This window comes from Prionailurus bengalensis, chromosome B3 (assembly GCF_016509475.1).
Source record: "Prionailurus bengalensis isolate Pbe53 chromosome B3, Fcat_Pben_1.1_paternal_pri, whole genome shotgun sequence".
NCBI classification, from domain to species: Eukaryota; Metazoa; Chordata; class Mammalia; order Carnivora; family Felidae; genus Prionailurus; species Prionailurus bengalensis.
In genome coordinates, this window is record NC_057355.1 from 29,267,251 (window position 1) to 29,283,068 (window position 15,818).

The following is a 15,818-nucleotide window of genomic DNA, read 5'->3' on the forward strand; positions in this document are numbered from 1 at the left end:
CTGTGGGCATTCCTTAGGCCAGCCTGCACCTCCCAACCCTGGCCAGCTGCAGGGTTACAGGGACACAGGCTCAGGGCCAGACATGCACTGCCTCGTTTTCCCCCACTGGTAGGCCTGGTTTCAGAATGGTTTTGCAGAGAGCGAGGGTGCCAGCCCTGGCTCAGCTCACCAGGCTGTGAACCAGGATCTCCCTCTGCCTGGAAAATGAGTACCTTTGAAAAATTCGCATAGAGGCATCTTACAGACCAGCAGATGCTTCTGCCTGTATCCCCCAAGGTTCCCAAACCCTAGGAGCTCATCAGACCCTATCCCAGGGAGAGAAGCTCAGTCCCCTAAAACATGAGGCTTGGGCCTCAGAAGGAAGGGCAGCAGGAAGGGCCTTGCTGCCACCTGACTAACACAGGGCCTGGATTAGATGCAAGGTTCTCACTCTGCTCTCCTGCTACCTGAAGCCTGAATCCCTTCTCTGGGGAGAGAAGAGAAGTATCCTTCCAGAAAACAGGGCTTTCTGAGGGAAAAGATGAGGGTACTTGTGGTAGAAGGAAGAGGGACTTGAGGACCCTGTTTATCTGTTTCTCCCTGAGCCTGTTTCTGCATTTGTAAGATGGCACGAGAGCTGGGCTTATAGTAGTAATACTCAAATGATACTATCCATGAAGTTTTGCTAAGACTTTGGCCTATCTCACGTGTCAGAGCATCCTTGTCTCCTGAAGGCAAGGTTGGAACAAAGGAGGCTGAAAACCCTGAGTCCCAGGTGGGAAAGAGGCAGGTGGAGCTGAGGATTTGGGTTCCCTTGGACCCTTCCTCAAAGCCCTTTGCAACTTTGGGGGGCAGGATTGCAGGACCGAGTGTCCTAGGGGTGGGAGTGGGTGATAAAATAATCCCACCTCATTGCCCAGCACTTGTCTTTCCCCGTGGAGCTTCGGGGAGGCAGGCAGCATGGGGTGCTCGTCGCCCTTTGTTCCAGCCGATGTCACATGGTCAGTAAGGGCTGGTCAGAAACAGAAAGAGGATCAGACTTTTGACTCCTCATATAATGCTCTTTCTCCTTCTTGCATCAGGGCATGTAGCCTCCCTGTTTTCACTCGGGAAATTGTCACTTTATACATCCCTGTGGTTCTGGTGGGCGTCCTGGGGGAAGTTTGTTAAAAACGCATGTTCCTGGGCCCTGCACCCAGAGATTCTGATATCTGGATCTCCATGAGACCCCAGGAATCTGCACTGTAGACAAATCCCCAAATGCTGCTGAAGCAGTGTATCCTTGCCTGTACGTTGAGAAACATAGCCACAGCTGGATTGGTCAGCCCTTGGCAGGGCAGTGTGGCCAGGTCCCTGTCTCCATGGATGAGGGATCTCGGCAAAAGATGCTGCAGGGGAAAGCCACCAGGTGGGGTGTTTCAGAGCTGCGTTCTCATTCTGGCTTTGACTCTGATTTGGAGCAGCTGTCTCCAGGCCACCATTTCCCCATCTATGCCAGGAGGCTGGACCAGGAGGTGTTTCCACGGCTGCCTTTGGCTGTTCTGTTTCCATGGGCTGGGTTAGGAAGGAAAGGCTTCCCCAGAGGAGGGTGAGCTGAGCCAGGCCTCAGAGGATAGATCCCATGTGGATGAGCCAGCCTGGAGGGAGGCAGATAGCCAGTGCTCCAGCTGTTCTGCTTGTTTATACATCACTACTTCAGTCATCCACCCATTAAACTTCCATCCCTTCCTGGAGCACAGGGCTCCATGTGTGATGCCTGTTCATCCCCTTATGGGGGGGTCTGGCTGAGTCTCATGCCTGGCCAGCTCCCTCTTCCTCCCCCAACCCCATATACCCTGGGCTGCTGCCTTGTTTATAGAGAAGTGAGATGATTCCTTTTATATGAGGTTCCCAGAACAGTGAGGCTCAGAGACAGAAAGGAGAATGGTGGTTGACAGGGGCAGGGGGGAGGGGGAGGGGGTAGTTAGTATTTAATGTAAATGATGAAAAACTTCTGGAGATGGATGGTGGTGATGGTTGTGTGACAATGTGAATGTACTTAATCCCACAGTACACTTTTAGAAATAGTTAAAATGGTAAAATTCATGTTCTGTGTATTTTACCACAATCTTGAAACAGAAAAAAGGAGGAGAAGCAGCAGCCGGAGAAGTCCTATTTGGACCAGGCCTTGTTCCCCCCTGTCCTGGCCTGGACTTTGTGCCTTGGAAACCTCACAGTTGGGAATTTGGAGCAGATGTGGCTGGTGTAACATTTCAGAGGAGACACACACCAAATTTCAATGTCAGCACAAGTTAGAATGAACAGCAACAACAACAACAACAAAACCCAGGCCCATGTGTGGTGTTCTTACGCCACTTGAGTGTAACATGCAGAGTCAACTTCTGAGTCCAAATGTCAGCTCACCATGCAATGCCTGAGGGACCCCGGGAAGCTTCCTTAACCTCTCTGAGCTTCAGCTTCCCTTTCTGCAAAGTGAGAATCACATATAAGGAGGGCTGGCCCATGGCCTGGCACGTATTGGTATGAGTACATGGCAAAGGTTAGTTTCATAAAGAATTGGAAGATTCATATCCTATAACCCATCTCTCTGGCAGAAAGGAAACTGAGGCCCAGAGAGGGGATTTCACTTGCCCAAGGCTACACAACCAGCCTGTTACTGAGCTGTAACTTCAGGATATCTTGGACCTCAACCCAGATTTCTCTCCACTCACTTAGAGCTGTCTTGCAGTGAAGCAGGGGTCCTCCAACCTGGAGATAAGGAAGCCATGTAGGAACGGACATCAGGCTGCTGTATGACCCTCTCTGTTCTCAGAGATGCCACCTGTGTCCCACCTACTCATGCCCTCATGGAAGTCAGGATAGTCTTTTCTAAGGAAGAGGGGAATTTTATCAGCTAAGCCTTTTTGTGGCATAAATGTGGGTGAAGATCCATGGGCTTTCTGCAGCTTTGTTGAGTCCAGATGGCTGGCCTTGTACTGCAGCGTGTGGAAGAAGGGACACCACCTGGTGTGAATTACTGTGAACTAGTCATCTTGGTTTAAGGAAGGGCCTACAGACAAATGTACCAGTAATATGAGACCAGCTTTTAAATATTCTCTTTGTAGAAAGATGTACTGTTGGTGAGGAAGCCTCTCCTGATGGCACGGCATTGGAGTGAATTACTGAGGGTTTTAAGGAATTAGTCATTCATGCATGCATTTGTTCATTCACTCAAACTGTATAATCATTCAGTGTCTACTCTATGTCAGGGATTTGGGGTAATGGAGAGAAATCAGTGTCTCTTGAGCCTTGATTGGGGGATCAGGGAGGTAATCACCACAAGGTATGATGAAGTGTAGTGGAGAGTTATTGGTGTTCAAGTTCTACAGGAATGCCAAGGAAAGAGGCACTGAGCCTGGGGAATGTGGAAGAACTTCACAGAGGTGACACTCGAGCAGATGCCAGAAGGACAGGAAGGCCCTTTCCAGGCAGAGAAGGGAAATGGCCCTGATGGTTAGCACATAGGCCGAGCTGTTCTAACAAGACAACAGAAAATACAATGGGGCTTCAACAACGCAGGGTTCATTTCTCTCTCACAGAAGGACAAGTGGAGTGAACAGTGAAAGCAGACATGGTGGTGTGGGGCTAGTGGGGACCCAGGATGCTTCATCTTGCCCTGCCCTCCCTACCTGAAGATGGCTCACCACCATACCTACACACCCACATTCTAGTCTTTGGGAAGAGGGAAAGAGGAGAAGGAACCTAGTGCCTACAGGGCTGGGAAGTATCGTCTTTGGCTACATAACCATGCTAATTATCCAATTATTCTCTAAGAGAGAAGAGGGCCACTTGGGTGTCTCAGTCAGTTGAGTGTCCAGCTCTTGATTTTGGCTCAGGTCATGATCCCAGGGTCATGGGATGGAGCCCACGTCAGGCTTTGCACTGGGCATGGAGCTTGCATGAGATTCTCACTCTCTCCCCCCTCATCCTCCCCCTCCCTGCACTGTGCATTCTCTCTCTCTCTCTCTCTCTCTCTCTCTCTCTCTCTCTCTCAAATAAAAGGAGAAGAGATTAAAGGGAAGAGGAGTGAACCGTCAGTCTGCCACATGCAAAGACAAGGCGAAAGAGGAAAGAGCTTGCATGTTTGTAGATTTGTGGCATGACAGGAGTGCAGGAGATGACTCTGGAGAGGGAGACAGGTTTGAGTGTTGTTTCAAAGGATCCAGGTATATTCTGCAATGCAGGGTGTTGAGCAGGGGCAGGTGGTGGGGAGGGGTTGCACAGATGGTGATGGTGATGCAGACTGGAGCTGAGGCACTCGACCTGTGGTGGAGAGGGCATGTGGTCTGAGAAACACTCAGCAGATAGTGAAGACGGTTTCCATTACTGAATAAGGAGGCAGCGGCCCACCCTGATTCTGAGCTCCAGAATCTTCTCTGCTAGGGGGAGGGGCAGGGGCTGGAGAGCAGTAAACATAACTTCTTCTTTCATTTCCTCTCCTCAGACTGTTCTGCGGATTATAGTACTTGGGATCTGGGATTACATCGAAAACAAAATAGAGGTAAAAGCCAGTGTCCACCCCTACCCCCTACCTACGCTTAGCCATCCTGGGAGCTGGAAAATGCCACTGTCCCACCCACCTCAGGGTGGGAGCATCAAAAAGGCCCTGTCCTCCCCCACTGGATGCAGGAGTCCCTGCGGCTGTGCTGTTGAGGGTCGGGAGGCGGGCAGACTGAGAAGGTTCCTAGCAAAGGGACAGTCTAAAACTTCTCTAAATTCTGCAAAATTTGAAAAGTCATTCTTGAATCATTTGGAAAAGCTGTGAAAGGTGTTTTCAAACAAGTAAGTCCACTCTAAAATGGCCTGGTGGTTGGAGAGCTGGGCAGGAAACCATACAGGCACCTCCCAGCCTGTGACTCTGTAGAGCATCCAGCTGCTCTGCATCATGTAGGGGGTGGGGTGCAGTGGGTGGAGATGAGGTGCCAAGGAAGCCTGGCTGCTGCTGGGGGGTTTGTGCACTTAGGACAAGGCAAGGTGGTTAGTGTCTGCTGCCCAACTGCTTCCTCACCCCCAACCCCACCCAACATCCACATTTTAGCCTCTTTGGGCCTAATGCTGGGAGCAAACATAGAGGCCTGGCCCATGGAAGTCACAGATCAAGGCCAAGCTGGAACAGGCAGATAGAAGGTCAGGGCCCAAGGCTGTATCGCCCATGCTGGGCCCCCTCCTCTCCTAGCCCTGCCTCCCTGCACGGTGAGAGACTCAACGCCAGATAGAAATGAGATACAGGCTCTGGGCTCCTGTTACCCCAGGGGAAGGGTCCTGCATTCAGCCCCCACTGCCAGTGAGGGGTTCAGCAAGGCTGGAACAGGAACTCTGGGACGTGGAATGCAGGCCCCATCCCAAGGGACAAGATGCTGGAAGCAACCCAAGGCCATCTGAACAAAGGCTGGGGATGGGCTGAGGTCTCTAAGAGGAAAGAGTGCTCAGGGGCATGTCGGTGAGTGGGAGGTCCCTAAAGACTGAGGACTTTCAGGAGAGGCAGCCACGGATAAGGGTGACCTGATGTGGAAACAGACCTCCTGGAGAAACTGGCCAGCACCAGATGCTTTGCCTGTTTCTGGGACATTCAGGAAGATGGCCCAGGGCACTGAAATCCAATTCCTCTCACAGGTGTTTGACGGAGCTGTGATCATCCTGTCCTTGGCCCCGATGGTGGCGTCCACCGTGGCCAATGGGCCCAGGAGCCCCTGGGACGCCATCAGCCTCATTATCATGCTCCGGATCTGGCGGGTGAAGAGGGTCATTGATGGTGAGTGGTCCAAATGGGTCGGCAGAGCTGGCAGGGTGGTAGGTAGCTGCTATAGAACATGGAGCTATCAACTAAGGAGAGAGACCATGTGATATGGGGTGGGAGGGAGGGATGACCCCGCCAGCCTCAGGGATTGGAGGATGGAAACTATTGGCAACGGAGAGACCAAGCCTGTCACTGCTCACTTGATGTCATGTGTTCAGGAACCACGCATACTGGCCAGATGTCACGTGCAAACACTTGAGCATTCATTACCACGTAACTATTTATGGTATGTCTGGATGGCCAGCCCTTCACGTGAGTGCTCACAGCAGGGCCTGCCATTCTGGGAGCAGTGGCTTTGTACATCCTGAGCATTCCAACGCACAACTACCCTGGCTCCCTGCTGCCTGCAGACTCGCCACTGGCTTTGTCCAGGTTACTGGTCAAGGTGTTGCTCCCCGCAGGGTCCATCTCACCTGTGTGTCCAGCAGGGGGGTGCCCCTCCCAAGCCTGTCGAGCTGCAAACAACTAGAGAAGGTTTCTATGGGAGCTGCTGGCTTGGTTTGGGTTTTGGCTGGTGCTTCACCCAGTTTTAGTAGCACATGCTCCCATCTGAGTGTCCATCCCAGTGAGTGTCTGATCCATTCCACTTTATCTTTGCCTTTGCTACCATCAGAGGCAAGGCCACCCTTCCTCCTGAGCCACCTCATCTAGAGGGCTGTGCCCTGACCCGGGTGGTTCATGTATTTCCAGAAAGTGGTGACAGACCAGAGTGTGACCCCCCAGAGGAGGGATGCTTGGTTGAAGAGGAGACCGGAAGCCTTGTCCCTGAAGTACAGGACAGGGTACTGGGATGGAATGGGCGGTCTGGGGAGGGGGAAGAGGGTGGAACCAACTCTGGGTTCCAGAGGATGGTCCTTGGACCTCTGGGGACATGACAGGGAGGCCCACTCTCCTCAGGCAGACTAGGCACAGAGCCACCCACAGATGGGCTGGTCTGCCTCTAGGAGGTGGGCTTCTGCTGGAGTGCAGGCAGCTTCAGGCCAGGTGGTCACATGGAGGGGCAAGGCATGACCAGATGAGGAGTCCTAAGCTTTTAAGTTTTTTTTTAAGTAGCAAACCCCTTTCTTCTGCAAAATCTCATGCAGCTACCCAGTGTGAAAAATGGATTAAAAGTGGGGCTGCTCTGGATGACTCGGAGCAGGGCGCCAGAGCCCACCTCCGTGCCCCCTCTCTTCTCCCTGGGGGCATCTCTGAGGATCTTCTGGCCCTTTGGAGCACTTTTAAATCACTGGGATAGACTGCTAAGACTATAGACTGTATAGTATATAGACTCTAAAGTTATTCCAGCCCTGAATTTTGGTTGCAAATGACAGAAATTGTGGCTGTGAGAGTACCCCGACAACCTTTGTCAGGGACTAGGGAGCCTGAGGCAGAAAGGACAGCCTCATTCTGGGGTCTCATCCCTTGGCAGGGCACCCTTTCCCTGTCCCCACCCCATATCCTACCCAGTTAGCAGTGTGAGGTATGTTGTCTTGTCAGGGATCTCTTAATCCAGAATCTTTATCAAACTGAAAGGCCCAAGTGGGAAGGCTTTGAGAGATCATCTAGTCCATTCCTGTCATTTGATAACTGGGGAAACTGAGACCAAGAGGGAGAATTGTCACACAGCAGAGCAGGCGATGAGCCAGAAGTGGAAAATAGGATTGTTGGCACCCACCAGTGTTCTTCATACGTTCACTCACCCCCATCTGCTCAGGGCCCTGCTCTTGGCTCCATTTATGAGAACATCCTCTCCCTTCAGGGAAGGAACAGTGCCTTCTGGCTCTTCTCTGCCAGCTGTGGACAGCTGGACACCCTCACACTGATGGATCTTTACAGCCCTTGTGATACTCTTCCCAGCTGTCCCCTCCCCTTTTCCTGATACAAATCAGGCATTGCTGTGCCACTGGGAGCTGCAGGATAGGCATGTGCTGTGTGCATGTGTGGGCGTTAATTTGTTTCTCTTGCCCTGGGTGTGAACTGGCTTCAGCAGAGATCTGAGGAGGCAGAAGCCCCTTAGTCCAGCCTCTGGAACCTAGAGATAGGTCTGCAGGACATGTGGGCTGCCCTCAAGTTTAGAAGCAAGCAAGAGTTATGCTTTCTCTTCTGCATGATCCCTGCAGCAGCCAGAGAACATCTGGAGGGTGAGACACTGTGGGTGGAAAAGGGACTTGAAGAGTGGAGATGTGGAGATTGTAGAATACAGTGGCAATAGAGGCATGTGACTGGGGTTTCTGTTGAGTCAGGAAGAGCTTGGTTCTGTGAGATATGAGAGTGTGAAGGCCAGAGCATAAGGGTTGGGTCAGGAGTTGACTTCCACAGAGCCCAGAGAACTGCCCAAGGGAGGGGCCTATGGGGCTACCACTGGGACCCTCCAATCCAGAGTCTAGTCTCTCTGCTCTGGGTCTCAGTGTGTGCATCAGTGATTGATATGATTGTCTATGAGTAACAGACCCAGAATAACAGGGACTTAAACAAAACAGAAGCTTATTTCTGTCACATGAGAGTCTGCAGGTAGGCAGTCCGGGGCTGATGTGGCACTCTCTGTAGTCAAGATTCCATGCTCCTCCCATTTTGTTGCTCTGCTGCATATAGTCTACTTTACAAAGTCACCCATGGCCCAAGATGGCTGCTCCAGTGCCAGCCATCACATCCTCATTTCAGCAGCTAGGAAGAAGGAAGAGACGAAGATAAAGAGGCAAAAGGAAAGTTCCAGATGCCTTTTCTTTTTAGACATCGTTATTAAGATATAGGTCACACACTGTAAAACACCCATTTGAAGTGCACAATTCAATGGCTTTTAGTATATTCATAGATTCGTGCAAATATTACCAAAATCTAAGCTTAGAGCATTTTTGCCAGTTCAGAAAGAAAGCCCATACCCACCAATAGTCACTCCACATTAGCCTCTCAGCCCTGGGCAGGCACTAGTCCACTTCCTGTCTCTATAGATTTGCATCTTCTGGACATTTCATAGAAACGGAACCATATGATATGTGGTCTGCTGTGTCTGACTTCTTTCACCTTGCAAAAACGTCTTCAAGGTTCATCCATGTGTAGCATATGTATCAGAACTTCATTCCTTTTTATTGTTGAATAGTGCTCCTTTGTATGGATGGAGCACGTTTTCTGTATCCATCAACTGATGGGCATTAAGTTTGTTTCCACTTTGGGCTGCTGTGGACATTCATGTATAAGTTTTTGTGTGGACATATGTTTTCATTTCTCCTAGGTACCCAAGAATTGAATCGCTGGGCCATGTAGTCACTGTGTTTAACCATCTAAGAAACTCCTAAAGAGTTTTTCCAAAGTGGCAGTGAGTGAGGGTTCCAATATTTCCACTTCCTCATCAATACCAGCTCCTGGAAGCTGCTGCATCACACCTCTTTCATCCCATTGTCCATAATGTGGTCTCATGGCTGCCCATAACTGCCTAGGAGACTAGAAAACATAGTCCTTGCTCTAGGCAGCTGTGCACACAGCCAAAAGTAAGGGTGTTATCACTAGGGAAAAGAAGAAAAACAGATATCTCAGTCACCACTGGTTAGGATTCTGGCCCTTTTCTACTGCCTGGATGCTATTGGGTACCTAGACATTCCCCCCAAGCCCTACACCCCTGGCCCCTCTAGGAACTGCTCCTGGACTGAACCTGCTGCTGACTGAATGCTGGGACCCGCCCCTTCCCAGCCTGAGCCCTGCTACTGCCAAGTTCTTCACAGAGCTGTCTCTCTTCCAGCTTACGTCCTGCCTGTGAAGGTGGAGATGGAGATGGTCATCCAGCAATACGAGAAGGCCAAGGTCATCCAAGATGAGCAGCTGGAGAGACTGACGCAGATCTGTCAGGAGCAAGGGGTAACGCCCTACCACTTCCAGTCTGTCCAGGGCTGAGGGCCCTGCTGGTGCCTAAAGCTGCAGGAAGCCAGAGCAGCTGGGCCCCCAAGGACACAAAGGGAGCCTGAGGCCCCGAGAGTGGGAAACAAGTCTCTAAGGTCACTCCTGCTCAGCGCAGCCAGGCCTGGGTGCTTTTGTTTTGGTACCACAGTGACCAGTCAGCTCTCCAACCTGAGCCAGCTGAGTCACCAACTCAGTTCATCAGAGTCTTCTCAGCTCAGTGGTCTCTAGAGCAGGGGACAACTTCTGTCTGCAGAGGTTGCGGGCACCAGTGTGGGCCAGTCACCACTCAGGACACCCCCCCACCCCCGCCCACCGCAGACACCCCAAAGAGGTGTTAGCAGTTCTCTGTCTTCTAGGAGCTGCGGGGAAGAGAAAAAGGTGACAGGCCCTGGGAGGCCGTGCTCGGCAGAGCCAGGGGGGCTGGGCAGCTGGGCCAGGGAGAGGGCTTGTCTAGCTGGGTCCTGCAACAAGGCTCCAGAGCTCTGTAGAAACACAGCCTCCAGTGAAGAAATGTTCTAGTACCCAGTGTGCAGGGTAGGAATGCCAGAGAGGGGAGTAGCTAGCAAGGTGGTGGAAGGTGTGTGAGAGGATGGACTGTCATTCTGGCCTGCGCCTTGGCTGCTGGGGAGAGGACACTCCACTGCCCCTTGCCCTGTGAGCCACATAAGCTATGCCCCTGCCCTTAGTGCCCAGGGCCAATCCAGGCATAGAATGCCCCAGCTATTTGCCCCACGTGGGGCTGAGCACTTCTGGCTTGCGGTGTGGTGAGGATGGACACCCCTTGGTTCCCTCCCCCTGCCCCATAGCCGAGCACCCAGGCACTCTCAATGAGGGTCTGAGGGCCACACACTGCTGTCATTCTTGTCGACCTCATGCCTCATTCATCTCGCACGTGAACACTCTGATGGAGTCAGGTGGAGTCACCTGTCATTCTGACAAGCCCCATGCCATCCCGTCTCTTAGCTTTGGTTGTGCTGCGCCCCTCTCCTGAATCCTTACCCCTTGCAAGCTCTGCCTATCGAACTTGTGCACAGCCTGCAAGTCTTTGCTTTTCCACAAAACATGGCACTCCCCCTTCACCACAGCCACTGCTCCTTTACCCGCCAGCCCTTGCTGTTGGCCTCCAGAGAGCATGGGGCACTTGCTGCCATGGGCTGTCATTATTTGCACCCGGGACTGCTTCTCCCACTGAGTGGACTGCTCCACAAGGGCAGGCCTCGCCTGACTCATGTTTTCACTCAGCCCAGCGCCCCGCACATTGTGGGTCTCCTGGTCCCTCAACCCCAACCTCTCATAGCTGGAGGAAGAGCTGGGGGGGGGGGAGTGGGAAATCTGTGGAATGTCACCACAAATGGATTCCTAGAAATGTCCCACAGGAACCGGCACACAGAGTCTTCAAAATCATCTCCTTGGAATGTCTGTCAGGGAACCAAATCTTTTTATCTACTTTGGGAACACAAAATGCTTATGGGTGATGAGGGGACATCAGGGGACATAGCCCTCAGGAGCACATTATCCAAGGGATCCTGGGTGTAGGGCGGTCTATCCAGAGCTGTGGACGGGAAGACCAGTATCCTAGCCCCTAAGTAGTTGGAGTCAGCTTCATTTTCTCACCCATACATCTGGTCAGCCAGCACCATCCCAACCTGTGCCAGGCACTAGGAGCACTGTCGTGGAGAGGATTTGGCCCCTACCCTCATGCGGCTCTGGGTGACTCAAGGAGTGTGGCAGGCCCATAAACAGTGGCAATCTGGTGCATGCATGCTTCAGCAGGGACGTGCCTGGGGGCTCTGCATGCCACGGGAACAGGAGAGTGGTGGGTTTCCAGGGGAGCTGACATCGGGCAGGGTCTCTTGGAGACGGAAGTCTGGCAGAGGGGACAGATGAGGCACTAGAGTGGCTGTTGTACCAGGGGCGCTTAAGGCCATTCAGAGTATGAGCAGCGGGAGAAAGTAGGAGGATCTGGAGGCAGGCCTGGGAAGGGCCTGCCTGGCTGATCAGGGAGCTTGGGCTCCAGCCTATAGGGAAGGGTGAGGCCTGGAGTGTTAGAAGCAGGGGTAGGAGATCTGATCAGGTTGGAGTTTCTGATGGATCTCTCTGGCTGCTGTTGGAGGCAGGATGGGCGAGGGCAGGAATGGAGACAGGATGCCTGGGTAGAGAGGCCTAGGTTTGGGACAGACAGAGGTATAGAGGAAGAGGGGAGAGGACAGATCTGGGTGACATCCAGGACCTGGCTAGAGCTTAGTCAGGCAGCTCTCAGTCTACTGTCTAATCGGAAAATGAACACTCTGCCTCAGTGGCCACATGATAGACGCCCACAGGGTGCCACATCTGCCCTTCATAAATTCACACACAGCCTCCCAGCCCGGCAGAGAACAAGCTGACCCTACAGCAGCCTCACATCAACACCACATGGGCCACGTAGCTGAGAGAAAACCCTAATGGCAACCCCACCCCCAGCGGTTTCCAGCAGGACTCCTGTCCTGAGCCCCCAGAGACCCCGTGTTCCTGCTGTCCTGGTTTAAGTCACCCCCGACATGTGCCCTCCTTCCTAGGGGGCTTGGCCAGAGGGAGACTCCCTTGGATTCTGCACAGGAAAGAGCCAATAAATAAAGACAGATTCCCTCTAGGTAGTGACATCTGGAAAAGAGATGAACAGAAAGAAACAAACCGTTTTAATTTAAAAAACACCTGAAGACTGTAATCTTAGTTGAGACAGCAGAAAGAGGCAGCTGGACTGGAATCCCAGCGGGATTCACAGGGAGGCCACAGGGAGGGCCACAGGGAGGGCGGGAGGGGGCCCGGTGAGAGCAGAGGAACCATGGATGCTGCTCTCCACTCCACAGGCGGGGCCAGTGGACACCTACCTCATTTCCACCTGTGTTTTGGGACTAGGTTTGAGACTTGACTGGGCTACAAATACCCTTAAAAAATGAGGGTGCTCATGGCGTTATCAGGGCAGCCAACCACTCTGAGAGGATAGCGCCTGGAATGGTTAGGAGAGACTTCAGCAACAGACCTGAGTGCAAAGCCAGCTTGGCCACTTCCTGGCCTTGTAGCTTTGGTCACTGGTGGGACCTGTGTGGGCCTTGGTTTTCCTAGTCTGAAAAAGAACAATAGTAAAACTCCTTGAAGGATGGTTCTGACATTATGTCACCTAAAACCTGGCACATGATGAATGGCAACTAATGCCAGCCCAGCCCCTCCCTGACATACACCCATTTATTTTACAGTTAAGAAAATTGAGGAGTGGTGACTTTCCCAAGAGTTCACAGTTGATTGAGGGCTTTTAGAGCCAGGAATAGACTCAGTTGTCCTAATGGAATACTGTTCTTTCCCAGCCCACCTTGCTTAGAGTCTTTCTGCATTATTTTTCTATTCATATGGCTTCTTGGTGCTCAGTTGAAGGCATTGGCCAGATTATGCACCAGGGTATCTTTAAACCACAGCCTGAGCGCAGCTCTCCCACAGGCACAGACCCAGCTCTACTCAGCTGTCTCAACAGCATTTCCTAAGAGTCTCTTCCTGCTGCGCACCTCCCTGCTACCTCCAACCCCACTCCAGGTCATTTCAATCATCTTTGTCAAACACTCCTGCGTTCTGTCTCCCTGCTGGAATTCTCCTAGTTTAATAAAACAATTTCCAAATCGAATTTGTATGCACTACCTAAAACGTTGAAATTTACCAAACTTCCCATGAAGTGTGTAGAATTTCAGTTTAATGAAACACCAAATTTGCATTCATCCTGCTCTTTCCCCAAGATGTATCTGTGTAAATATTTCTCAAGACTTTACTCATCTTTAGCTCTTTTTATTTTATTTTTTATTTTTTATTTTTTCAACGTTTATTTATTTTTGGGACAGAGAGAGACAGAGCATGAACGGGGGAGGGGCAGAGAAAGAGGGAGACACAGAATCGGAAACAGGCTCCAGGCTCTGAGCCATCAGCCCAGAGCCCGACACGGGGCTCGAACTCACGGACCGCGAGATCGTGACCTGGCTGAAGTCGGACGCTTAACTGACTACGCCACCCAGGCGCCCCTCTTTAGCTCTTTTTAAAATAAACTATTTTTTTTAGAACGGTTTTAGAGTTATAGGAAAGTCATGAAGATCGTACAGAGTTCCCGTGTATACCCCACACCCAAATTCCCTGCGACCATCTCACATTAATATCATGCATTTCTTACAATTAATAAATCAATATTGGTATGTTATTATTAGAGTCCATTCGTTGTTCCAGTTTCCTTAGTTTTTATCTAACATCTTTTATCTGTTCCAGGATCCCATTCAGGACACCACATTACATTTGGTCATCATGTCTCTTTAGTCTCCTCTTGGCTATAAAAGTTCCTCAGACTTGCCTTGTTTTTAATGATATTGACCATTTGGAGTACTGGTCAGGTATTTTGTAGGATGCTCCTCAGTTGGGATTTGTCTGATGTTTTCCTCATGACTAGATTGGAGTTATGGGTTTGGGGAGGAAGATCACAGAGGTAAAGTGCTGTAGAGACTCTTGGGTGACACAGTGTGTGGGTTTCTTACATGAATATCTTGTACATTTTATCTTCTGTGCCATGTGGCAGCTCATTTCTTACCACAGGCCACACCCCAGGTGCCCCAGAACCACTTTATGTTATAAATGAAAGCATCCTTAGAGGGCGTCTGGCAGAATCCTAGATTTGGCAGATGGGGGAATCTGAGGCACAGAGAGGGGGAGAGGTGTGCCCAACCTCACACAGCAGTTAGAAGATTAGGATGGAAACAGAAGTCTCTTGTGGTTCATTGCCCTGCTTCCCATATTTCCATCATCTCTTCTGACTGATGGGCTCAGCTCACCCTGAACAGATTCCTTCTGGAAATCTGGGGCCAGCAGGGAAGGAGGATACTCTGTTGGTCAGTCTTCCCCTGCCTAAGCTCTGGCAGGCCTTCTGCATCCTGCTTCCAGGTTGCTCACTTCTGTGACAGAAGCAGATAGCCTCAGACCCCCAAATTCAACAGTCCTTCTGCTGATGAAAGTTCCTTCTCATTCACTTGTGTTTTATTCTCTGTCTGAGAGTCCTGGCCAGGGTGTCCTTAGGGGTTAATTTTGCTGATACACAGATGGATTCCAGAGGTGGGATGCTAGTTACTATCCTTTGGAGAGATAGCATGAGCTTTAGGTCCCTGTGTTCTGACTGCTTCAGAGATTAAAGCTGTTTTTGATACAGCGGTTAAATCACTGTATATTCTTCTAATTCGTCTTAAGAAACCACTTCTGAAGCTTTATGTACAGCTGTGCACAGGATCTTGCTCTAATTCTGAAACCTGTTCTGAAGTCCCCATTGTACTTGCTCTTTGCCCTGTAAGCTTTGCCTTTGGCCCAGTGTTAATAGGATCCAACCTGGCTCACAATCAAAATTTATTTCTTTTCTCCAGGGTCCTTTGGGAAGGACAGAAGGAAGTTCTCTTTCTAAGTTGAGTACCATTCACCCTGAGACCATTAGCAAAAACCCAGGTATCTAGGGCGACTGGAGGCCTAGCCCGTAAGGAGGCCAGTGGAGCTCAGTGAACCTCTTAGGACAGTCTCGGGCCCTGGGCAAGCTTCAGTCCCTGAAAGAGGAGTCCTGTGTGGGGGCAGCCTGGAGGGTGGAGGGAGCCCTCTTAGACAAGGAGCCAGCAAGCAAGATTCCAACCTCCACTCCACCAATGACTAGTTTCCCCCTTAATCCCTGGGCCTCGATTTCCTTGTTGGAAAAACGGAGGAAACAAGGCTTATGCCACCAGGATGCTATAAGGATCAGACTAAGTCAAGTAACATATATAAAGTCCAGCCTACCAGAGTCTTTTGGGGAATGTAAAAAAAAGGGGAGAGAGAGAAAATAAATATACTAAATCATTTGTATAATGGTGGCCATTTACAAATGTGCTTCCATGTACTTAAAAAAATTCTTTTAAGTTTCTTTATTTATTTGGGAAGGAGAGGGCACCTGGGAGGGGGAGAGAGAGACAGAGAGAATCCCAAGCAGGCTCATGCAAACTGCTGAGCTGAAACCAAGGGTTGGACGCTTAACTGACTGAGCCACCCAGGCGCTCCAGTGTATTTTAACTCCCTTTGGCTTTGATGGTCAGAGTGGGTAGGCTGGGTATTATTA

At 50.9% G+C, this 15,818-nt stretch overlaps 1 protein-coding gene across 1 annotated transcript in view; it reads left to right on the forward strand.

Annotated features, from left to right (window-relative positions):
- The window catches only part of TMEM266 (transmembrane protein 266), a 125,467-nt gene that overhangs the window by 85,937 nt on the left and 23,712 nt on the right, over nt 1-15,818 (forward strand). The window contains exons 6-8 of the mRNA XM_043554931.1: nt 4,463-4,519; nt 5,632-5,770; nt 9,531-9,646. Coding sequence (XP_043410866.1) covers nt 4,463-4,519; nt 5,632-5,770; nt 9,531-9,646 — 312 coding nt within the window. The remainder of the gene's footprint in view (nt 1-4,462; nt 4,520-5,631; nt 5,771-9,530; nt 9,647-15,818) is intronic.